The sequence below is a fragment of the Odocoileus virginianus genome, unplaced genomic scaffold (assembly GCF_023699985.2).
Source record: "Odocoileus virginianus isolate 20LAN1187 ecotype Illinois unplaced genomic scaffold, Ovbor_1.2 Unplaced_Scaffold_18, whole genome shotgun sequence".
Lineage (NCBI taxonomy): Eukaryota > Metazoa > Chordata > Mammalia > Artiodactyla > Cervidae > Odocoileus > Odocoileus virginianus.
In genome coordinates this window covers 584,260-607,403 of record NW_027224280.1, presented here as the reverse complement: position 1 = coordinate 607,403, position 23,144 = coordinate 584,260, and the positions used below count along the sequence as shown (strand labels likewise).

General features: G+C 59.4%; 1 protein-coding gene across 6 annotated transcripts; it reads left to right on the top strand.

Annotated features, from left to right (window-relative positions):
* Nucleotides 1-191: 191 nt before the first annotated feature.
* On the top strand, nucleotides 192-22,816 carry HCFC1 (host cell factor C1). 6 transcript variants are annotated; one of them, XM_020891848.2, is made up of 26 exons: nucleotides 192-1,389; nucleotides 6,448-6,596; nucleotides 6,750-6,910; nucleotides 7,385-7,593; nucleotides 8,474-8,558; nucleotides 9,061-9,167; nucleotides 10,259-10,438; nucleotides 10,521-10,880; nucleotides 11,110-11,270; nucleotides 11,666-11,863; nucleotides 12,218-12,442; nucleotides 12,536-12,640; nucleotides 12,994-13,249; nucleotides 13,542-13,684; nucleotides 13,824-13,962; nucleotides 14,089-14,309; nucleotides 14,807-16,154; nucleotides 16,352-16,515; nucleotides 17,015-17,588; nucleotides 17,955-18,275; nucleotides 18,484-18,602; nucleotides 18,692-18,829; nucleotides 19,139-19,324; nucleotides 19,900-20,200; nucleotides 20,593-20,656; nucleotides 20,872-22,816. In XM_020891848.2, exons 1-26 carry the CDS (start codon nucleotides 1,197-1,199, stop codon nucleotides 20,909-20,911), a joined length of 6,147 nt encoding a protein of 2,048 aa, XP_020747507.1. In that variant the 5' UTR covers nucleotides 192-1,196; the 3' UTR covers nucleotides 20,912-22,816. The 6 variants fall into 6 exon arrangements, with proteins under 6 accessions (XP_020747507.1, XP_020747509.1, XP_020747505.1 ...); XM_020891850.2 differs by having other exon boundaries at nucleotides 193-1,389; nucleotides 17,144-17,588; XM_020891846.2 differs by having other exon boundaries at nucleotides 193-1,389; nucleotides 17,012-17,588; nucleotides 17,958-18,275.
* The last annotated feature ends 328 nt before the right edge of the window (nucleotides 22,817-23,144 follow it).

Genomic DNA, 23,144 nt, shown 5'->3' with positions numbered 1-23,144 from the left:
GCCTGTGCCTGACCCGAGCGCAGCCTGACCTCAGGCCTAGCGTGCAGCGGCCCCGGTCCCTTGCCGCGAAACAGCGTGGAGTTCCTTTAACGGGCCTTAGCCGGGAGGAGAAGCCTGCGAGGGTGGGGTGTGGGGGGGTGAAAAACAGTGACGTCGTCCGACTCCGCCCCCTCGCCCGACCACCGCTGCCGCCATGTTTAGTTGTTACTTCTTCGCACAAGATGGCGGCTCCCAGGGAGGAGGCATGAGCGCCCTGCCGTTACCGCTCCTCCTGCCGTACAGTTGCCACTTCGGGGCCTAACTCTGCCTTTTTGAAGCGGCTTCTGTGGAAAGGAGTCATAAAGAGGAAAGCGAGGATCGGACGCTGCCTTGCGTTTGGTTTGCAGTGGAAGAACTGACCCGGGAGGAAGAGAATAGGGGGGAAGGGGGAGCTAGTTTCAAGATGGCGGCTCCCAGGGCGGCAGGCGCAGCCTGAGCAGCAGAGGCGGACTAAGGCTAGACGCTCGAGACCTCAGGAGCCATACGGGGCGAGTATCTGAGCAGCCCTCAAGAACTCAAGCTCGTTTCACTGGCCTCTGGCGCGCCTCTATTCCTTACAAGTGTCGAGGCTGTTAAGGGAGCGGCCTCTACACTAAGCGCTGGGCGGGGAAGCGGGACGGTCTCAAGATGGCGGCTCCCACAATTGTGGTGTGAGCGCCGGCGGGGCTGAGACAACCGCTGCGCTTGTGGCTCCTTTCCACCCGCCCCGGAAGCCGGCCAGTGCAGGGGACTCGGGGGGTGTGGGAACCGGGCCGGGGCTCCGCCATTTCCGGCAGGGGAGGGCTACGACTGAGGAAGGGAGGAGAGAGAGGCGGCTCAAGATGGCGGCTCCCAGGGCCTCCCGCTCGAGCCTGTAAGTGGGAGCTCCCAGGCAAGTAGTCAGGGCGGCGGGACTCGACTGCCTCCAGCTTCTCGGGTCCAGTCGCTTGACAGTTTCAAGAGGCTCTTGACGAGACCTGGTAAGCGAGAAGAAGGGGAAGAGGAGAAGGGAAGGAGAAAATAATTAAGATGGCGGCCTCCATGGAGCCGTCCACCGCTGTGTAAGGAACAGTTTCTCAGTGAGAGCCACCTTAGACGAAAAGGGGTGTGTGTGAGTGGAATTGGGGGGCTTCCTTCCCACTTGGCGACTTTTCTCCACCGCGCCCTTTCCTGGAACTATGGCTTCGGCCGTGTCAGCCGCCAACTCGCCAGCGGTGCTCTTGCAGCCCCGCTGGAAGCGAGTGGTGGGCTGGTCGGGTCCAGTGCCCCGGCCCCGCCACGGCCACCGCGCCGTGGCCATCAAGGAGCTCATCGTGGTGTTTGGCGGCGGCAACGAGGGGATAGTGGACGAGCTGCACGTGTACAACACGGGTGAGTGCAAAGCCCGCTGGGTCCTCGAATCTTTCCCTCCCTCCATCTCCTCCCTCTCCCTCCTTTCCTCTCCTCCCTCCTCCCTTTCTCTCTCTCCTTCCTCTCCTCCCTTCCCTGGCTGCCCTCTTCCCCCCTCCTCCCATTCCCTTCTCCAGCCGCACGGGACTCCCCTCCGAGACCCTTTGCTCTGCATGGCTTGTTTGTTCTGCCCTGCTCTTGTCCCCATCCTGACACCCCTGCTTCTCCTGCCTTCGAAGGGGGGTGTCTTTAAGTATTGGAGAGGAACCCTCTAGGCCAGCTGGTGAGGGAGCGGGGGCGGCGCCCGCGGTGGTGACTTCAGACAAGACACCGTTACCCCCGCCAACTAGGCGGGCGGATGCGTCCCTTTGGCGCAGAGTCCCACCCCCTTCCCCCCCCCCAATGGCTGCTAGACTCTTCCTCATCTCTGGTGCGGTTTGGGGAGCAGTGACAACTTTTCGATGACAGATGAGGTCGCCGTCTCGAGAAAAGGGGCAGAGTTGAGCGGCCTCAATCCTGACCCGGGGATGGGGTGGGCAGGCGGTGTGCCACACTGGGGAACTGTCGTCCTGGGGCCCCACAAATCCGACGACGCTGCCGTTCCCCACTTGCAGTGTCGACTCCTGCAGTGTTTCCCTTCCCATGGCCTGTGGTATGGATCTGGGGCCTTTGGCTAGAAGAGAGGGATTAGTTGTGGTCACCGTGCAGTGGACCGAGGAGGTTACCCTGCCCATTCCCAGGCCGCCCCTAAACCTGAGGCTGGGTTCATTGGGAGGAGTCAGGTGCAGTCAGAGTCGAAGACCGCGGTGTGTCCGTGCCTCCGGGTGTTGCCACCAGGCTGACATGCCGTGGTCCTGTTGTCTGGTGCTCCTGCTTGGTCTCTAGAACTTAGCCGCATTCTCGTGCGGCCCCCTCCCCCGTGGTGGCCAGTTGGTACACCTGGTGCCTTCGTGGGCCCCAGCTGCCAGTTGAATGGAGGCTGGCCCCGGGAGAGGGAATGAGCGTTCTCACGGGGGGCAGTGGGCCTGGGCGCCTTGCGTTCCGTTCCGTTCCAGAGCCTGAGAGGCGGAGGCGGGGCTGCTGCAAACCCCCTCCCGGCTCATCGTGTGCTTTTAGCAAGCTCTCCTCCACAGCTCCAGGTTGCTTTGGGGTCAGCCGCGGCCAGGGTCTGGCTTCTAACGCATTTCCCCCGCGCCAGCTCATCTGCCAAATTACTTTGGCCACCTAGCCGTCCTGTCCCAGGGTTCTGGTGGGCCGGGGTCCTCGGGTCTGGGCACCCCGTGTTCTTCCCCCCACCCCCGCTGCCGCCGCCCCCAACTCCGAGGTTGCTCTGAGCTAGGCTGTTGGTCGGTGCGCTGAGGGTTGGACCCGAGCTTTCCCTCTGTTGAGTGCTCCCCGCCCGCGCCTCCCCGGAGGCACAGAGTTCAGTGTGCTTGCGTCTTGTAAGTGGTTGACCCTCCAAAGTTGACTTTCCGAGGCTGGTGGGTTGCTGGTGGCCCTTCACATTCTGGGTCGGAGCACCTGTTGCCTCCGGGGAGGCTGGGCTGGCTGCTGGAGCTTGGTGCCAGCTTGGACAGCTGCGGCGGCAGCGATTAGCCCAGTAAGGGAAGGCCGAGGGGCAGGGCTGTTTTTAGAGAGGCCAGTGTGCTCAGCAGAACCTCCTCAACCCCTTGGACCACCTTCCTTCTTTTAAGGCCTGGAGCAGGTTCCTTGGCATGGAATGCCAATTTTAGAAAGTAGGCCAGGGGCCTAATTACCATCAGCTCCAAAGGCCACTGCTTCTTGGGGCCTCTGTGTCGACACGTGTGTATTAAACTGAGTTGACCATTTTGGCATTCACTCGTTCCCCCTCTGGAAGGGTGGTAGTGGTAGTGGTAGCGGGAGCCAGCCTTCCGAAGGGCTGCAGCCCTGGATTCCTCCAGGGTACCAGTTCAGAAAGTGCCCTGAGAACTCCCTTGGCAACTTCTCGCCACTAGTGAATGCAGCTCTCTGGTCCTCACTGCATGTTAGTGTTTCCTGTTTGACAGAGCCTCGAGCTTCTGCTGTTCTCAGAGAGCCAGGCTTGGTGTGGCCTCTCTTCCACCAGCCGGGGCACAGATGCCCAGCATCCTTCTTAGGGCATCTTTAGTGCCGCCTTGACAGCCGGCCTCCTGCTTACCTTGTGTCTTGTGTCTTAAATGAGGTCAGAGCGTATTCTCTAGCTTCTCCTTCTGTAAGAGGAATGCTCAGAGAGACTCATCATTCAGAGAGAGTTCCCAGTTGCTAAGACAAAAGACCCTAGGGGGCACGTGCCTGCTTTGCCATCTCAGGCAGCTCAGAGATCGGGGGTGATGGGGCTGGGGGTGGCAGGTGTGCACTGAACTGGAAGGGGGTGCATGAGGAAGTGTGTGTTCTGGTGGCCGTGGAACACTTCCCCGGCTTTTGGGAGGCCCATCCTCGACCTCAGGGAAGTTTCTGGCAACACCAAAGTGGATCACCCAGGGGCCCTGGCCCTGACACGGTGGGGTGAGCCCTGGTGTGGGGAGGCTGTGACTGCTGGGCGAAGCAGCAGTCGAGGCGGGTCTGCCTCAGTGGTTCTCCAGCGTCCCCAGCTGATGACGCCAGAAGGAGCCTTGGGAAGTGGCTAGTGAAACTTCCTCGTTTTCGCACACGCGGACCCTGGGGTGTCAGGCGGGACGTGCTGGGTCCAGGGTCACCCTGTTGGCTCTCTCGGCCTTCAGTTCGGTTATTAGGTCAGGCCCCCGCTTTGGGGATACTTCCCAGGCGTGTTCTCCTTGGGGCTAAGTGGTTACTAAGTTGAGCTTATCTCCAACCTGTTCACCCTCTGTTCCTGGCCTTTCGCGTTCTCACAGGCACTTCCTGCGTGGCCCTGCCGGTTTCACTTGTTGGGAAGTCCTGTTCAGCCTTCAAGGCCCTGGCTCCCACGTCACCTCTTCTGAGAATCATCTCCCCCACTCCGTGCCTCCTAGCACCTGCCACCGCCTGCACCATGCAGGAAGCAGGGCGGGGGGGTGGGGGGCACTGGGCCACTTCCTCCGGGGTACAGGCAAGCCAGAACTGAGCAGGGCGGAGGGACCTGCAGGGGTTGTGCACCACTCACCCCCCCAGATGAGTGAGGGGTGATAGGATTAGGGGACAGCTGCCATCTCAGAGCAGAACCGGGCTTCAGCCCAGAACCCGCGCTGCCTAACAGCCTGCTGTTGCCTGGAGTGCTCTAGAACGAGGTCAGCCCCTCCTGGGTGCTGCAGAATGAGCTCTTGGGACGCCACCAGTCCCTTTCACCCAGCCCCTGAATTGGGTGGCAGATGACCCGGCCCTCAGGGAGGCACCTGGCGGTCCCTTTTACTCAGGGACAGGGTTCTTGTCTCGTGTGTCTGTATGACCCTGTGAGCTCTGGTCAGTTACTTCCCCTTTTGGCCTCTGTTCCTGTGTCCAGTTTTAAAAAGCTTGGTGGTTCAGATGGTCAAGTATCTGCCTGCCATGCGGGAGACCTGGGTTCAATCCCTGGGTTGGGAAGATTCCTCTGGAGAAGGAAATGGCAACCCACTCCAGTACCCTTGCCTGGAAAATCCCATGGACAGAGGAGCCTGGTAGGCTACAGTCCATGGGGTTGCAAAGAGTCGGGTGTGACTGAGCGACTTTATTTTCTTTCCCGTGTCCATGGAGGGAGGTTCAGAGGTCTGTGTCGGCATTTATCACGGGAACTTGAATGTAGCTCCTTTGGATGCTGTGTGAGGCATCTCCCCCCAGTTTGTGTAGGGCTGAGGGCTCAAGCCTGGAAAGCTGCTGCTCTTCTCGGTTTGTTTTTGCACCTTGAGGAAGGATAAGGTGGATCTCCGGACTTTGGGGCCAGGGTGCACGGAGCAGGCAGGGGAGACGGAGGGGAGTGCTGGGTGTCCGCAAGGCCCAGTGACTCCCCTGAACCGAGGGTGAGACCCACAGCCCGTTCCAAACAGCTGTGTCCACCTGGGAAGTGGCCAGCCAGGGTGCCTTTATGCCGGGAGGTGCAATGTGCTTTGGGATGAGGGGGCAGGCTTCTTCCCCCTTGAGGGTGAAGCTGTGGGAGTCCGGTTACCCAGTGTGGAGAGGGTGGTAGGGACTGGCCCCTGTCATGCCCTGGGAGGGGCTCCATTGGCGCTCAGGTCCCTTCCCTGCCCACCGTCTCCTCAGTCCCGATTTGCTCGCCCGTGTTTGACCAAAACTGATGGAGGGGTGTGGAGTCAGGTTTGCAGCTGGCTGCTGGTTTGAGGTGTCTTGTGAGAGTGCAGTGTGTGTTTCAGGGGATGGCCCTTCAAATAATACAGGACAGGAGGAGTCCCTCCAAAGAGGGCAGTGTTTTCCCTGTGACTTTGCCAGGAAGCCCTGGCATGGCAGGCAAGGGATTGGTTGCCTGGGAGGTACGGGGGTGCCAGGCGGAACAGGGGCAGTTGGGGAGCTCCACCCTGGCTCGAGGCGGCGGACTTGAGGCAGCTTCCAGGGCTGGGAAGCTGCCCGCCACCGCCTCTGCCCGTGTTCTGGAGGAGGGAGCTGTGGACCGTCGCCGGGGAAACCGTAGCAGAGCTTGAGCATGCCCCCACAGCTCTCCTGGGCCTGTACTCGGGTTGCTGCCCCTGGCCTGCAGCATTCGCTCTTTCAGCCACTGAGACGTGCAGCCTGCCGTGGGCCTCCGGGAGGGTAGCTTGGGTATTAGATGTTTCTTTCTTTCCAAGTCCCCATAGAGTGGCAGGAGGTGGCCCCATCCCCAGAAGCTGCCAGATTCTCTTGTCAGTGACTTCCTGCTTATTAAGATGACTATGATGAGAACCAGGGTGACTTTGGGGTGGTCTCTGAGACCAAAGGGTTTGGAAGATGGCTTAGAGGGTTGGCAGTTAGATGCTCAAAGGAAGAAGTCCCACATCCTTGGGAAAAGAGATGCTGTCTTAGCCTGTCCTTTCTTGGACTGTATTTTGAAGGCTGGTGGGTTTAGGGAGGCAGAGGGGTGGGGTTTTGGTTCTGGTGGCTCCCAGGGTGTTCTGACTTCTGCTAACTTTTGTCCCCCAGCGACCAACCAGTGGTTCATCCCGGCTGTGAGAGGGGACATCCCTCCTGGATGTGCAGCCTATGGCTTCGTGTGCGATGGGACACGCCTGCTCGTGTTCGGAGGGATGGTGGAATATGGGAAGTACAGCAACGACCTCTATGAGCTCCAGGTAGTGTCCTGCTTGTCAGAGTGGGGGCAGGCCCTGTGCCACCCAGACCTTCTTACCCTAGTCAGCTGCACCCTCCCACCCCCAGCAGCCCCTCCGTATGTGACAAACAACCCAGCTCACCCTTGAGTTAATCACTGAGCCTTGATTTTGCAGGCAAGCCGATGGGAGTGGAAGAGACTGAAAGCAAAGACGCCCAAAAATGGGCCTCCTCCGTGTCCTCGGCTCGGGCACAGTTTCTCCCTTGTGGGCAACAAATGTTACCTGTTTGGGGGTCTGGCCAATGATAGTGAGGACCCCAAGAACAACATTCCGAGGTGAGGCTTTGTCCTGTTTGTGTGGAATCCCATGAAGGCTGGGGTGCTTGCCCACACAGCAGTCAGTTTTGCTGTACCAGGTCCCTTTCATTTGTGAAACAGGAGGGTTGGTTCCCCCAACCTTGCCTTGGGCTGGTTCCTGCTCCTCAGACCCAGTTTCGAGCTGGTCCTTCTCGGTGCCCGCAGGCTTCGTGATGGGTATTTTCCAAGGGCCTTTCTAAAGTCTGTAGGTAGTCCTGAGCTAGTGCTCCCTTTTCACCTCGAAGGTCCTCATGTCATGTCCAGCTTCGTGCAGGGCAGCTGAGCACACCCCATCCTGCTGCTCCCCTTCCACTCGCACCCCTCCTTAGGGATGAGGACAGAGGTGGAAGGATTTGGAGTTTGTGTAGCGTTAGCCCCGCTTTGTCTCCTCAGGAGTCTGCCATTCCCTTGTCAAAGCGGGTGGCCTGCCCTAACCTGACCTTTCTTTTCCAGGTACCTGAATGACTTATACATCCTGGAACTGCGGCCAGGCTCTGGAGTGGTAGCCTGGGACATTCCCATCACTTACGGTGTCCTGCCCCCACCCCGAGAGTCTCACACTGCAGTGGTTTACACCGAGAAGGACAACAAGAAGTCCAAGCTGGTGATCTATGGAGGAATGAGTGGCTGCAGGCTGGGGGACCTCTGGACCCTGGATATCGGTACGACATGGGTGTAGCTGCTCCCGTGGTCTAGGAGTGCAGCTGGGCAGCTGGCGTGGGGTGTTGTGGTGGGGCTGTCGCAGAGGGGAGAAGTGTCCTGCCTCACACCCTACTTGTGACTGGGTCAGGATAGGACCTATCTGAGGCTGTCCTCTTTGCCCTGAGCTTGCAGTGTTTAAGAAAGCGCAAGGCTCTGTTGACCGAGTCGATCTGCTACCTTGCAGTAGAGTGAGGGGAGAGGGAACGGCCTAGAATGACGTTGTGTGGGTGAGGTAGCACGAGACCCTGTCAACTCGTCAGTGGTCACGGTGTTCTGGGAGCAGGGCCCCCTGGTCTATTCCAGTCAGAGGGGCTGCCCAGACATGGTGAGACCCCTAGGGGCTATTTGGGCAGGTCGACAGGCAAGAAATCAGGAGTTCAGGCTTTTGACTTGAAGAAGGTAGAGGGGAAAAGGTGACAGACTGCACAACTACAGAGGGTTAGGTGGTCCTGTAGCATTGCATCGGCATTCTAAAGAGATCATTTTGGGCACAGAAATTTCTAGCAGCCCTGGGTCTGTAGATGGTGGAGCTGACGGTGGGTGAGTGCCTCTTGAAGAGTGGGAGGTGTTATGGTGTGTCTGGAGGGTATGGCAATGGCTCCTACCCCCAGCCCCAGCCCTGGTTCATAGCAGGTGCTCAAGAAAGACTGCTTGGGAAGTGCCAGAGCCTGGTGATCAGGGGGCTTCTCAAGGCCTGTTGGGAGGCCAGGTGTGCAGTTCTTGTGCTGTGTTAATACCTGCTTTCCAGAGCCTTCCCCATGTCTGGGACACAGCCTGTGGGTCAAAGGGCATGTGTCCGACCTGCTGTGAGTAACCTTCTCTTCCCACTGCTCCGCACAGAGACTTTGACGTGGAATAAGCCCAGCCTCAGTGGGGTGGCACCTCTTCCTCGAAGTCTCCACTCGGCCACGACCATAGGAAACAAGTGAGTAGCCAGTCATGGCTTTTTTCTCTTTGTAGCCCCCACCTCCCACCCCCATGGGCTCACAGTTTCGTTCCAGCAATCCCTGAGGCCTGAGGAGACCTTTCTTTGGTTGGGCTGGCATTCAGCAGCCCTGTCTTCCCATTATGACCCTGGGGGACCAAAAAAATAAAAAAAAAAAGAGGGTAGAGGGACATAGATTGTTCTAGATCCTCTGCAGCAGCAGCTGAGTGTCTTTGTCAATGCCAAGGTCCCAGAGTGAACGTAAGGATGATTGGGACAGAGTGGAGCTTTGGGTGAGCTACACCGAAGCTCTGTGCGCTGGAGGTGACACAGTTCTTGTGAGGGCTGAGCCACCAAGGCAGAGAGGGCACGTTCAGAGCTTTGTGCGTCCCGGGGAGAACTAGAGGACCCGGGGTGTTCAGGACATTCTGGATGGAAGAGGCGGCCTCGAGCTTGGCACCTCGTCCACAACCATCTCCTACTCTTCCCTCCCTCGTCCCAGAATGTACGTGTTTGGTGGCTGGGTGCCCCTCGTCATGGATGACGTCAAAGTGGCCACACACGAGAAGGAGTGGAAGTGTACCAACACCCTGGCTTGTCTCAACCTGGGTATGGCCTCCTTGGGCTCAGTGCAGCCTGCAGAGGGCTGCGGGAGGCTGGCCCACCTCGGCCTGAGGGCTGTGTTGGGGGCGCAGGGGGCCGAGCTGCTTCTAGGCCGTGCCTCTGGAACTCCGCGAGGCGTAGCCAGTGGTCCAAGCGCCCTGAGGGATGCTCCTTGGCGTGTTTTGAATAGGCTCTTCCTCACTGGCATAACCATGCAGTGCCTCCCTCTCATTTCCTGTTGGTGGTTTCTCACCCACCCTGCAGGGACCACGCTATAGATGTGAGCATTGCTTATAGGTTCCTTAAAAATGGAGCACACAGGACAGCGGCCTGCTCTACGCAGCGCAGTGCCTGGCCCTTGTGTTTTCTCTGTCCCGGAGACCATCCCATCCTCGCAGGGCAAGTGGCTCATTCTTTTGAATTGTGCTCGTGGTGTCAAAACTTGCACCGACGCTGCTCCGTGAGTATCCTTGCACCGTTCTCACCACGTTCAGGTGTATCCAAAGAGGGACAACCTAGAGGTAGCCTTGCTGGCAGGGGGATGTTACTGGACATGCAGATGTCCCTAGCGGTGCTCACGAGGCCGGAAAAGTGTACGCTCTTCACCAAGCCCAGTAGGTGCTTGACTTCCCATGGGCCAGCTCCCGGTCCCCTCCCCTGGCTCACCCTCGACCCTGGCTGCAGCATAAGGAACATCAAGCTGCCAGGCACCTTCTGGGTTAAGTTTGCCTTTCTCTTATCTCGAGTGAGGGTATGTATTTTTCTTTTGAGATCTTCTGTCACTTTTTCCGTAACTTGCGTTCCTCTTTGCCCATCTCTTTCTAGAGGCTTTTGTATTGCTCCATGTGCAAGAAGGGGAACCTTTGACTGTGTCTTTCGTGTAGTTTTCCCAGTTTATAGTTTGTGGTTTCTAATTTTGTACGGTCTTTTTGCCATACAGAATTGTACTTTTTTTGTTTTTGTCTTCGTCTTACTTTAGTAATCTTGGATGACTTCCTGGTTTTAATTCCCCATCCCTGACAGCAAAAGGCCAAAGAGCCCCTGAGGGTTGTCGGTTCCTCTGTGCCCTGCTGACTTTCACATCCTGTTCTCCCCAGATACCATGGCTTGGGAGACCATCCTGATGGATACGCTGGAAGACAATATTCCCCGGGCTCGTGCTGGCCACTGCGCAGTAGCCATCAATACTCGCCTTTACATTTGGAGTGGGCGTGACGGCTACCGAAAGGCCTGGAACAACCAGGTCTGCTGCAAGGACCTCTGGTACCTGGAAACAGGTAAGGCTAACTAGAGGAGAGCTTCCACACCCGTCCCTGAAGTGTCTGCCTCTCCCTCCTCACTAGTGATGCTCTCTTATAGAAAAGCCACCACCTCCAGCCCGGGTACAGCTGGTGCGAGCCAACACTAACTCCCTGGAGGTGAGCTGGGGGGCCGTGGCGACAGCCGACAGTTACCTTCTGCAGCTCCAGAAATATGACATTCCTGCCACGGCTGCCACTGCCACCTCCCCCACACCCAATCCAGTCCCGTCTGTGCCTGCCAACCCTCCCAAGAGCCCTGCCCCAGCAGCAGCCGCACCTGCTGTGCAGCCGCTGACCCAAGTAGGCATCACGCTCCTGCCCCAGGCTGCTGCCGCGCCCCCGACCACCACCACCATCCAGGTCTTGCCGACGGTGCCTGGCAGCTCAATCTCCGTGCCCGCCGCAGCCAGGACTCAAGGTGAGCTGGGCGCTCGAGGGCAGGAACTGGCTCACCCGGAGGTGGCATGCCTGAGCAGGGGTTGCTAGACCACACGCTTGGAGGCTGTTAGTGCAGACCAGAGGCTGAGTGCTGTTGTGGAGGCCTGGTCCTGACCCGCAGAGACTGTCCCCGAGCGGTGCTGGAAGGGCGGGAGCTGAAGCCCAAGCAGGTTCCCGAAGCTGCTCACTTTGGCCCCTTTTCTGAGCAGGTGTCCCGGCTGTGCTGAAAGTGACCGGTCCTCAGGCTACCACGGGAACCCCGTTAGTCACCATGCGACCTGCCAGCCAGGCTGGGAAAGCCCCCGTGACCGTGACCTCCCTTCCCGCAGGCGTGCGGATGGTTGTGCCTACACAGAGTGCCCAGGGGACGGTAAGGAGCCAAGGCAGGGTGCGGTGGGACGTTCTTGGTAGTGGCGCACTGGCAGGGTTTGACTCCCACCCTGCGCTAGCACCTTTCATCCAGGGCCTGGAAAGTGCTGATGAGGCAACCTCAGCACTAACTTCAGGATTAGTAAGCTGACACCTCAGAATGGTCTCCTCGCCATCTGATCTCAAGGGCATGTTAAATGTGTATTTTCTGAGGGGAGAAGCTAGCCAGCTGGGGTTTGACATGGGCCTGGTCAGTTGTGGGAGTCCAGATCTGGGGTCAGTAGAGCAGCGCCTGGTTGTACTCAAAGCCGAGAGGTGCTGCTCCAGGAAGCAGGGATTGGAGCCGCCTCGGGCCTGGTGTTCCCTGTGGGTTCACACTCCTTGTGTCCCTTGCAGGTCATTGGCAGCAGCCCACAGATGAGTGGTATGGCTGCGTTAGCAGCCGCGGCTGCTGCCACCCAGAAGATCCCTCCTTCCTCGGCACCCACGGTCCTGAGTGTCCCGGCTGGCACCACCATTGTCAAAACCGTGGCCGTGACGCCGGGCACCACCACGCTCCCAGCCACTGTGAAGGTGGCCTCCTCACCAGTCATGGTGAGTGTCCCTTGGAGCTGGTTCTGAGCCCACAGCCTTGAGGACGGGGGTTTCTGGATATCGTCATTAGACAGTGGTCACTACTTCTGCTTTTGGACCAACCATAGAGGATGGCAGTCCATGGTTGGTGCTTGGTGGGGGCTGGGGAATAAGCTGGCAGCCATGGGGGTGTGGCTGCCTTGTGGCCAGACCTGTGGCCCAGTGACCTCCCTTGTTTCACTAAAGCAGAGGTAAACGAAACTGAGCTTGGTGGACATACACAAATGCGCAGGGGCCAGCTCTTCCCCCCGCCAGTTCTAGGTCGAGTCTGGGGTGCTTTCTGACCTACCCACCACTCTTCTCTGCGGTCTCCAGGTGAGCAACCCAGCTACTCGCATGCTGAAGACTGCAGCTGCCCAGGTGGGGACCTCTGTCTCTTCTGCCGCCAACACATCTACTCGTCCCATCATCACCGTACACAAGTCTGGGACTGTGACAGTGGCCCAGCAAGCCCAGGTGGTGACCACAGTGGTGGGTGGGGTCACCAAGACCATCACCCTGGTGAAGAGCCCCATTTCGGTCCCAGGAGGCAGTGCTCTGGTGAGTGACCACCACCAGGAGCACCCAGCCCAGGCCGTGCCCTTGACTGGTCTCTGGATCACTATTTTTGGTGCTCTGTCGTTTCGTTTTTAGATTTCCAATCTGGGCAAAGTGATGTCAGTGGTCCAGACCAAACCGGTTCAAACTTCGGCAGTCACAGGCCAGGCGTCTACAGGCCCAGTGACTCAGATCATCCAGGTGAGCTTGTGGACCCTAGACTGGGACCCTACCTAGATGAGCTTGAGTGGCTCAGAAGGTCCTGTTGCTTGGTTCTGTCACTTGCAGTCTTCAGAATAGTCCAAGCTGCTTGGGCTGGCAGTGAATCCTGGCCAGACCAGACTCACCATTAAACTTGCAGTTCTTTTAAAAAATGACAGATACATATGTGTATCACCGACCGACTCTTGTTAGACACCTGAAGCTAGCATAGCATTGTAGAGCAACCAGAGTTCAATTAAAATTCAACAATGACAACAAAGCCACACTTTGCATCCCAGCAGTGATGCCCATTCATCTCAGCCTTCCTCCCCCCATGCGTTTTCCCCTTACAGACTAAAGGACCCCTGCCAGCCGGGACCATCCTGAAGCTGGTGACGTCTGCAGATGGCAAGCCCACTACCATCATCACAACCACGCAGGCCAGCGGGGCAGGGACTAAGCCTACCATCCTGGGCATCAGTAGTGTGTCCCCCAGCACCACCAAGCCCGGCACCACGACTATCATTAAGACCATCCCCATGTCGGCTATCATCACACAGGCGGGCGCCACGGGTAGGGGCCTTCCCCGGTGTGCTGGGGAGAAAGCAGGTGAGGGGGTAGCCAGTCTGCATCGTCTTTCCGTTGAGGTTTTCCTCTCTGCTCCGCCCTCTCTTTACCTCTTGTGTAAGATTTTCCCGTCTGCTCTGCCCTCTCCTTGCCTCTTGTTTACGATTTGTCAGGAGGTAGCAAGGGTATGGCTGCAGTTCATACCACTTTGTTTTAATTGAGGGGTAACAGGCGTAACTGTTTGAAAAGAGGGCCCGGGAGAAGCGGGCCCGGGTGGGAGGCTGGCACTGTCGCCTGGCCCTTCGTAAAGCCAGGCTGCCCCCCTCTCCTCTAGGCGTGACTAGCAGTGCCGGCATCAAGTCGCCCATCACCATTATCACTACCAAGGTGATGACTTCTGGAACTGGAACCCCCGCCAAAATCATCACAGCCGTTCCCAAAATCGCTACAGGCCACGGGCAGCAAGGAGTGACTCAGGTGAGGTGTGCCCGGCCCTTCCTCCCCGAGGGTCCAGCCCGGGACCGCAGCAGACCACGCAAGGCCTGGGAGGGGCAGCAGAGGGTCTGCTCTGGCCAGCCCCCATGTGACACAGGGGCCCTTTTCTCTGGTTTTCCAGGTGGTGCTGAAGGGTGCACCTGGCCAGCCAGGCACCATTCTCCGCACCGTGCCTATGGGGGGCGTCCGCCTGGTAACTCCTGTTACTGTGTCTGCTGTCAAGCCGGCTGTCACCACACTGGTCGTCAAGGGCACCACAGGTATGGAGGCCTCGGTGCAGGGCCGTGAGGGCAGGGTCGGGGTGTGCCCCAGCCCCACTCGCCTGGGGAGAACAGCCACACCAGCCGTTGACCTCCTCCCACACCTGCCTCCTTCCCTGCCTCCAGGCGTCACGACCCTGGGCACAGTAACAGGCACCGTCTCCACCAGCCTGGCTGGAGCTGGGGGCCATAGCACCAGCGCCTCGCTGGCCACGCCCATAACCACGTTGGGCACCATCGCCACCCTCTCAAGCCAGGTGATCAACCCCACTGCCATCACCGTGTCAGCAGCACAGACAACGCTGACAGCGGCCGCTGGGCTCACCACGCCCACCATCACCATGCAGGTAGGGCAGTCGGAGCTGCAGTGTGCCAGCGGGCCCTTGGTTCCCCTCCTGCATGTGGCACCTGTAGGGTGGTTACTCTGGAGGTACATAATCACGATTCTTAGTCACTGCCTGCTAGTCTGTTAAGTTGAGATAATCTATCTCAGCCGTGTTTAGCGTCTGAGCACTAGGTTCTTTGTGCATCTTGAGCTGAATTCCTGGTGAAGTGGTGAAGCTGGCCTTGGCACAGCACAGGGTCAGCCAGGTTTTCCCCCTACCCCTGCCCGACTGAGGGCTTGCCCCAGCCTAGGCCCTGCTCCTCCACCCATTCCCGGTTCCTTTTCCCTGGTCCCTGAGCCAGTCAGTGTCTTGGAGTGAGGATGAGCAGGTCCTAGACTTGCCAGGGCTTTTGCTTTAGGTGCCAAGCCACTGGTCCCAGGGGGTACTGCAGGTTGGTGGCAGGGGCAGATGCAGGAGGATGGGCAGCAGCACTAACTCCCCATGTACCCTCTCCCCAGCCTGTCTCCCAGCCTACCCAGGTGACTCTGATCACGGCCCCAAGTGGGGTGGAGGCCCAGCCTGTGCACGACCTCCCAGTTTCCATTCTGGCCTCCCCTACTACAGAACAGCCCACGGCCACGGTCACCATCGCTGATTCGGGCCAGGGTGATGTGCAGCCCGGCACTGTGACCCTGGTTTGCTCCAACCCGCCATGTGAGACCCACGAGACGGGCACCACCAACACAGCCACCACCACTGTCGTCGCTAATCTGGGGGGGCACCCCCAGCCCACCCAGGTGCAGTTCGTCTGCGACAGACAGGAGGCCACTGCTGCTCTTGTGACCTCCACGGTGGGCCAGCCGAATGGCAGCATCGTTCGTGTCTGCTCCAACCCGCCATGCGAGACCCATGAGACCGGTACCACCAGCACAGCCACCACCGCCATGTCCGGCATCGGAGGCGGGCCACGGCGAGACATCCGGCTCGCCTGCGCGGCCACCACCATTCCCACTGTAGTCCGAGTCAGCGTGGCTGCTGGGGCATCAGAGGGAGCCCAGGTTTCCATCAAGCCTGCGTGCCAAACCCGTCAGACCAGCGCAACCAGCACCACCATGACTGTGATGGCCACCGGGGCCCCGTGCTCAGCCGGCCCGCTCCTCAGACCAAGCATGGCCCTCGAGGCTGCTGGCCGCGGTGCCACTCTCTTACAGCTGGGGCCCCTGAGTGCCCAGGTCAGGCCCAGTGGCGAGGAAGGGTCCCTCACCAGCCTGGGCCCACTGGTGTCCGTGGGGCACCAGCTGGAGGTGCATCACACACACACGACCAATACGGCCACTGTGGCCCGCTCTGCCATGGGTGCTGGGGAGCCCCACGAGCTGCTGGGGGCCCCCACACTCGTGTATGAAAGCTCAGCCAGCGCCTCTGTGACTGCCGCGGCTCTGGAGGCACTGCTGTGCCCCTCGGCCACTGTGACCCAGGTCTGCTCCAACCCCCCGTGTGAGACCCATGAGACGGGTACCACCCACACGCCCACCACAGCCACGTCCGGAGGGGCTGCAGGCCAGCCAGAGGGTGGGCAGCAGCCTCCCGCCAGCCGGCCCTGTGAGACACACCAGACCGCTTCCACTGGCACAACCATGTCCGTCAGCTTGGGTGCCCTGCTCCCAGATGCCACCCCTTCCCACAGGACCCTGGAGTCCAGCCTGGAGGTGGCGGTGCCGCCCGCAGTCGCCCCCCAGCCCGGCGCTTCATTGCTCACTCCTTTCCCGACTCAAAGGGTGTGCTCCAACCCGCCCTGTGAGACACACGAGACAGGCACCACACACACGGCCACCACTGTCACCTCCAACATGAGTTCCAATCAAGGTAGGTAGACGCAACCAGCCGGGTCCCCGCAGGCTCCCAGGCCCAGGGCTCACCAAGAAGCCTGCAGTTCAGTTCTGTGCAGTCCAGTTGCACAGTACGGGCAGGTCTTCCAGGCAGCCAAGTTCTCTGGTGGCAGACCTGGGTGGTAGCCCTGCTGGAGGAGGGCCTGTCACCCCGTTCTCTGCTTGCCCCACCAGACCCCCCACCGCCTGCCGGCGACCAGGGAGAGGTGGAGAGTACCCAGGGCGACAGTGTGAATATCGCCAGTTCCAGTCCCATCACGACAACAGTGTCCTCCACGCTGACACGGGCTGTGACCACCGTGACACAGTCCACGCCAGTCCCAGGCCCTTCGGTGCCGGTAAGAGCCCAGGAGGGTCCCTGCTACCTGGAGCGCCTGGGCCCATGTTGTTTCTGAACTGGACACCAGGTGGCGCTGTTGCTCCAGGCACGCGCTGCTCCTGGCCCTGTTTCCAGACCATAAAAGGGCAGTTTCTCGCCTAGGCAGGGCACAGGAGGCCCCAGTCCTTGGTGGGTGTCCTGTGGGTGATTTTATTGCTGTAGCTGGTTCCTGTGGCTCATCACTTGGCTATGGAGTGGCACAGGAGGAGTTGGTGGGCCCCTTTCATGAGACCAAGGGGTCTCTCTGGGGTTGGGTTAAAATGGGCCAGTGGGTCAGAAGTCTCGCCTTCTCTTGCCATGCCTCCTGCCGCTCTGTGATGTACTGTCCCTGTCTGTCAGGCAGGGTTGTGGCAACCCATTGAGAATGCAGATCCCGACCCACAGGGAAAGATGAAGGTCTGCCTGGTTTCTGTCTTCCTCTCCTCCCCTCTGACAGGGCTTCTCTCCCTTTCTAGAAGATCTCATCTGTGACTGAGACTGCCCCAGGGGCTCTGACCACCGAAGTCCCCATTCCGGCCACGATTACAGTGACCATAGCCAACACAGAAACTTCTGACATGCCCTTCTCTGCTGTTGACATCCTGCAGCCCCCAGAGGAGCTCCAGGCCTCGCCAGGGCCGCGCCAGCAGCTTCCGCCACGGCAGCTCCTGCAGCCTGCCTCCGCGCCCCTGGTGGGGGACTCCGCCGAGGTCCTGTCAGCCTCCCAGAGCCCTGAGCTCCAGGCCGCCGTGGATCTGAGCAGTACAGGGGACCCGTCTTCAGGCCAGGAGCCTGCCAGCTCGGCTGTGGTGGCCACTGTGGTGGTCCAGCCACCGCCACCCACCCAGTCTGAAGTAGACCAGTTGTCCCTCCCCCAAGAGCTGATGGCTGAGGCCCAAGCGGGCACCACCACCCTCATGGTGACAGGGCTCACCCCAGAGGAGCTGGCAGTGACTGCTGCTGCTGAAGCAGCCGCACAGGCTGCAGCCACAGAGGAGGCCCAGGCCCTGGCCATCCAGGCCGTGCTCCAGGCTGCACAGCAGGCTGTCATGGGTAAGTGCTGCACGTAGGCCAGCTGGCTCAGCAGGCTATCTTCGCTTGAGGCCAGGGGGTAGCCCTGAGGGAGGGACAGGCCGCTCAGGGGTAACGAACCACGCTTCAGGCACCTCCCTCCAGGCGTCCTGAGCAAAGGGAGCTTGTTTGCCATCAGGATGGCACAGTATGGCCTAACCGGAACTGAAGCTGACTTTGGTGCACAGACAGGAGGCGGGTCTCACCAGGGGGAAGGCAGGGGAGAGGTCTAGGGGACAGGCTCTGAGGGCTGGTGTCCAAGGATCCTGCCCGTCGTTCTGAGAGGGCAGTGGTGGTGGGAAGCTGGGGCTGGCATCCCTCCTAAGTTGTCGTCTTCTGCTCCTGGAGCAGGCACTGGGGAGCCGATGGATACTTCAGAGGCGGCCGCGGCAGTGACGCAGGCAGAACTGAGCCATCTGTCAGCTGAGGGCCAGGAAGGCCAGGCAACCACCATCCCCATCGTGCTGACACAACAGGAGCTGGCCGCCCTGGTGCAGCAGCAACAGCTCCAGGAGGCGCAGGCCCAGCAGCAGCAGCACCACCTGCCCACAGAAGCGCTGGCCCCTGCTGACAGCCTCAATGACCCAACCATCGAGAGCAACTGCCTCAATGAGCTGGCCGGAGCTGTGCCCAGCACTGTGGGCCTGCTGCCCCCCACGGCCACCGAGAGTATGTGGGACCCTGCCTGGCCACGGGCGGGTTGACCTGCAGCCTCACTCCCCTGGGGAAGTCAGTTGACTGGGGAAGAAAGTCTTGTGAGTGGGGTCCCAGGTCCCTCGGGGTAGAGGGCCCTGTCGTGTAGCCTGAGGGAGGGGCTTCTGTGTAGAAGGCCCAGTCTCCGGGGCCTTTCTTGCTGATGCCTTTTTGTCCTTCCCAGGCCTGGCCCCGTCCAACACATTCGTGGCCCCCCAGCCGGTCGTCGTGGCCAGCCCTGCGAAGCTGCAGGCCGCAGCCACCCTGACGGAAGTGGCCAATGGCATTGAATCCCTGGGCGTGGTGAGTCTGGGGTGACAGGGTGTTGGGAGCGGGCTAATGAATCCGGACTCAGAGGGTGTCCTGATCACTTCTCCCTCTCTGCCTTCCAGAAGCCAGACCTGCCACCGCCACCTAGCAAAGCCCCTGTAAAGAAGGAGAACCAGTGGTTTGACGTGGGGGTCATTAAGGGTACCAATGTGATGGTGACACACTATTTTCTGCCACCCGAAGATGCTGTCCCAACTGATGTACGTATTCCTGGGAGCCAACACCCTCAGGTGGGCAGGGACTTTTGAATCTCCCAAGGGATGCTCTCTCCATCTTAGGGCTGACCCCTCCTCACCCTATCCCCCTTGTAGCCTTTGAAGCAGTGGCAAAGCTCAGCCCTGGCCCCCCTTCGCCCTGTTCCCCCTGGACATGACGGGGCTGCCATGGCTGCCCTTTGCCCACCCCACTGTCCCCGTAGTGGAAAAGTGCTCCACTGATTCCTGCAGCCCTCTCAGTGGTGGGCTTCACGTCACTCTCATCTCTCCTGTTCGCCTGACCTCTCCCTGTAGGATGACTCGGGCACTGTGCCCGACTACAACCAGCTAAAGAAGCAGGAGCTGCAGCCAGGCACCGCATATAAGTTCCGCGTCGCCGGGATCAATGCCTGCGGCCGGGGGCCCTTCAGTGAGATCTCAGCTTTTAAAACATGTCTGCCTGGCTTCCCGGGGGCCCCATGTGCCATTAAAATCAGCAAAGTGAGTCTTGTGAGATCAGCCTCTGTCCTCAGCTAAGTCCGTGCTCATGGTGCTTTCTTCTTTGCTGGGCTGGGTGGGGGTGATTTGGGAGGGGCCCCTGAGATACAGGCAGAGTCCGGTGGGTCTGGGCTGAAGCTTCTGGTCCTCTCCCTCTCTGACACAGCGTGAGCCATGACTGATGTGCTCATTCACCTAATCCTCTAATGCCTAAACTCCCTGATGAGGTCTGGGCCTGTGACTCTCCATTTTTCTGATGGGGAGACTGAGCCACCAAGAGGCTAAATGATAAGCCATTTGTTAGGTGACAGAATAGGTCTAGGAAAGTGTTTGGAGTCCCGGTTCATTTTGCCATTGTGTCACGCTGCCTTCCAGGTGGGGGCAGACGAAGCCATCTCTTTGGAGCTCCTTGAGCTCTGCTGTGAAATAGTTTGTTGTGTTAGGAGCGGGGTGAAGAAGGAGCCGTCAGTTCTGGAAGCTTCGACTTGGTCTAGGTTCTCTGTTCTCCGACAGGCAGGGGAGGAATAAGTCACAGAGGCCGAAGACGGCCCCCTTGGCCTCTGCTTCCTCTGTTTTAGAGTCCAGACGGTGCTCACCTCACCTGGGAGCCGCCCTCTGTGACCTCCGGCAAGATCATCGAGTACTCGGTGTACCTGGCCATCCAGAGTGCGCAGGCTGGCGGTGAGACCAAGAGCTCGACCCCAGCGCAGCTGGCCTTCATGCGGGTGTACTGTGGGCCCAGCCCCTCCTGCCTCGTGCAGTCCTCCAGCCTCTCCAACGCCCACATCGACTACACCACCAAGCCCGCCATCATCTTCCGCATTGCCGCCCGCAATGAGAAGGGCTATGGCCCAGCCACCCAAGTCAGGTGGTTGCAAGGTGGGTGTGTGTGGGGCTCACTCTGGGGAGGGAGAACTCTTGCCAGCCGCTGGCCTGGTGAGCTTGACCCTCTGGGGTGGGTAGATCCCTCACCTCCACCTGGTGGAGAAAGCTCCTTGGGGGGGGGTGTTGGAGGGGGGTAGGCACGGGGGAGGGCCAATAAGACCTGCAGCCAGAGGTGGGGCGGTGGGCGCCCAGGCTTCGGGCTGCTCTGTCACTTGAGGAGGGGGGGCAACAGCAGAGGCCTCTAAGCTGTGTCCAGAATGGCCCTGGGGGGTGGCATGCGGGTGGCCAGGACCCTGGGGCACATGCCCACGGCACACTCAGTGCCCGGCCACGCTGTGCTGTGTGGCTTCAGGGCTGCCCGCCCACTTCCCCCCCTCTGCTTTCAGAAACCAGTAAAGACAGCTCTGGCGCCAAGCCGGCCAGCAAGCGGCCCATGTCGTCTCCGGAAATGTAAGCAGGGGGTGCCTTTCCAAGAGCCTTCTGGGGCCGGGAGTATGCAGACCCCAAGAGCAAGGAGCATTGGGGACAGCTGGGCCCTGCTTCTCCTGAAACGCGGGGGGCCGCCCAGCCTGGGGGGCAGCCAGAGCTCTGGCCAAGTCCCACTCACTTCACCACGCAGACCCACGCTGACCCTGTCTTTTTTTGCCTTTGCCTCATCTTCCAAGGAAATCCGCGCCAAAGAAATCGAAGGCAGATGGTCAGTGAGAGGCAGCTGCCCAGCGCCTGGCTTCTTCTCCAGCCTCCCCTCTGCTTCAGGACCGCCGCCCGTCCCAACTGCCCGGCGCGCACTCCGCCCTCACGAGCCAGCGGCTGCCCTCCTCTCCCCCTCCTCTCTCTGTTTTTACAAGAATCTTGAGAAAGCACATTTTACCATGGCTGCAGGGCAGGGGGGAGCGGAAGGCAGATGATAAAGAGCGAGTGAGGGAGCGGGCTCCCCCGCTTCCTCCAGGGAGCCCTCGAGGGAAAGACTGAAAAGCACTGGAGCAGATGGAAAGCCTGCCTCCAAAGTCTACACACCCCTCGCTGTTGCCCTTGGCTCCAGGGATCAGCTAAGGCCCGAGGAGTGGGGGGGGGGGGGTTGTAGAAGCACCCCTGGCCCTCTTCCCTGCCTCTAGTCTCAGAGGCTTGGGGGGCACCCCCCCAAACCGGGTATCTGTCTGGTTCTATTTTCTTTTGTGACCTTAGCATTTCTTGCCACGTGACACCCGCCTGTCCTTTTGGCTTATCCAACCCTGCCCTGCCTGGCAGTCCCATGGGAAGCTGACACGTTTTCTCAGAGGCCTTCGTCCTCCCATCCCGTCCTCCCTCCCCTCCTCTTAACCTGTTCAGAGAAGAAAAAGCGAACGAAAAAGCAAGGGGTGGAGAAGGAGCCCCGGGGTGGCCTGAGCAGTGTTCTGTGAAAACCTCCTGACGCCCACCTGGGGCCTTGAGGAGCCCTCCCACTGAGCCCGGCTACGGCGTCTCTGGGGTTGGGGTTGGGGGCCACATCACCAACTGCTGCATTTGTTGTATTTTTTTTTTAAGTTGAAATGGGTGAAGTTAACAGTTTTATTGTAATTTTAGTCTTAGCGTGTGGGGTTTTGTCCCTTTTTTGTTGTTGTTAGTTGTGTACAGAATGTGTATCTTTTTCTGTTGTCTTTTTTTTTTTTTTAACCTTTTCTCCTTGGCGAAGCCTTGGCAGGGATCTTTCTGGACGAAAAAGTGAGGGGTGGCCAGGGCAGGAGGAATATGGCATTTTCCCTGTGGGCCTGGTGTCTGCTGCCCAGTGCGATTTTCTTTCTGGCTCCTGCTCTGTGCCCCTCTACCTGTCCCCAGGCCTCTGGGATGATGGATGGTGAGTGGTCAAGTCTTGCCCCCCTCATGGGTCGTGGCTCCAACATCTAGAGGCTTGAGCTTTAGAGTCTGCTAGAGCCCAGAGTCAGACTTCCTGAGGACGATGGTGCAAAGGCGTGGGCATGACCCGATGCCCAGCCCTGGGTCTGTGGCCCTCTCCACGACTCCCTGGCATGAGCGTTTAGAGCATCCAACACCCACAGCTGCCGCTTTCCGTGGCCACCCTCTCTGTTCAGGGCTGGCACGCAATGGACAGGAACCCAGCCTCTGAAGCTGCCTGGGATGACAAGTCGTGCTGTACCATCAATGCTACAAAGTTGGGCTCTGGGCTCTGCTGGGAGCGGCTAGTCCAGTGTTAGCTCTGCCCCATGTCCAAGGTTTTTTGCAAGGAGCGAGACTTGGAAGCAAGTCACACCGAAGGATTTGAACCGAACAGCCGATGTCTTCAAAGCCCCTTCCTCTGCCCTGGAGATGCAGCTGGGGCTGGGAAGACCCCAGCCTCTGCAGACCCATGCCCCCAGCCCCCACCCTCTGGGGCCTCTGTTGTATTATAGTATATTTCGCTGTGGAAAAACGTCACGTTTAGTCACCTTGGAGCCCACCGCCTGATCCCATTGTCTTCCCCCCCCAGCCCGATTCCTGAGCGCCCTCTGATCTCTGTTTCTGGAAACAGTACGCCCATTCATTATTGTAGAGTAACCCTTGTGACTCAATATTACCATAGTGCGATGTCGTTTTGTGCTATTTTGAACAATTAAAAGACGTTTTTTGAAATAACGACCTGCTGTGTTGCTGTGTCTGGGACTCCACGGAAGGAGGCTGGAGGCGGGAAGCTGGGCCCTGGGGGGCTCACAAACCATCCTCCTCCGTCCAGGAGTTTTTTGCTCCCAGAATTCTGCTTCCCTATTGCCTCCCACAGCCCAAAGGTTGTGCTGCGAGCTGTGGCCTTGGCAGCGAGCTGATCTAGGACCGGGTTGCCCCCAGAAGGTCCCACAATGGCAGCCGGAATGCAGGGCACAGGCCAAAGGGGCTAAAGGGGCCAAAGTTGTTGCTGACTCCCTGTGTGGAGGCCATGTTACCTCCCTCTTCTCCTTCACCACAGGAC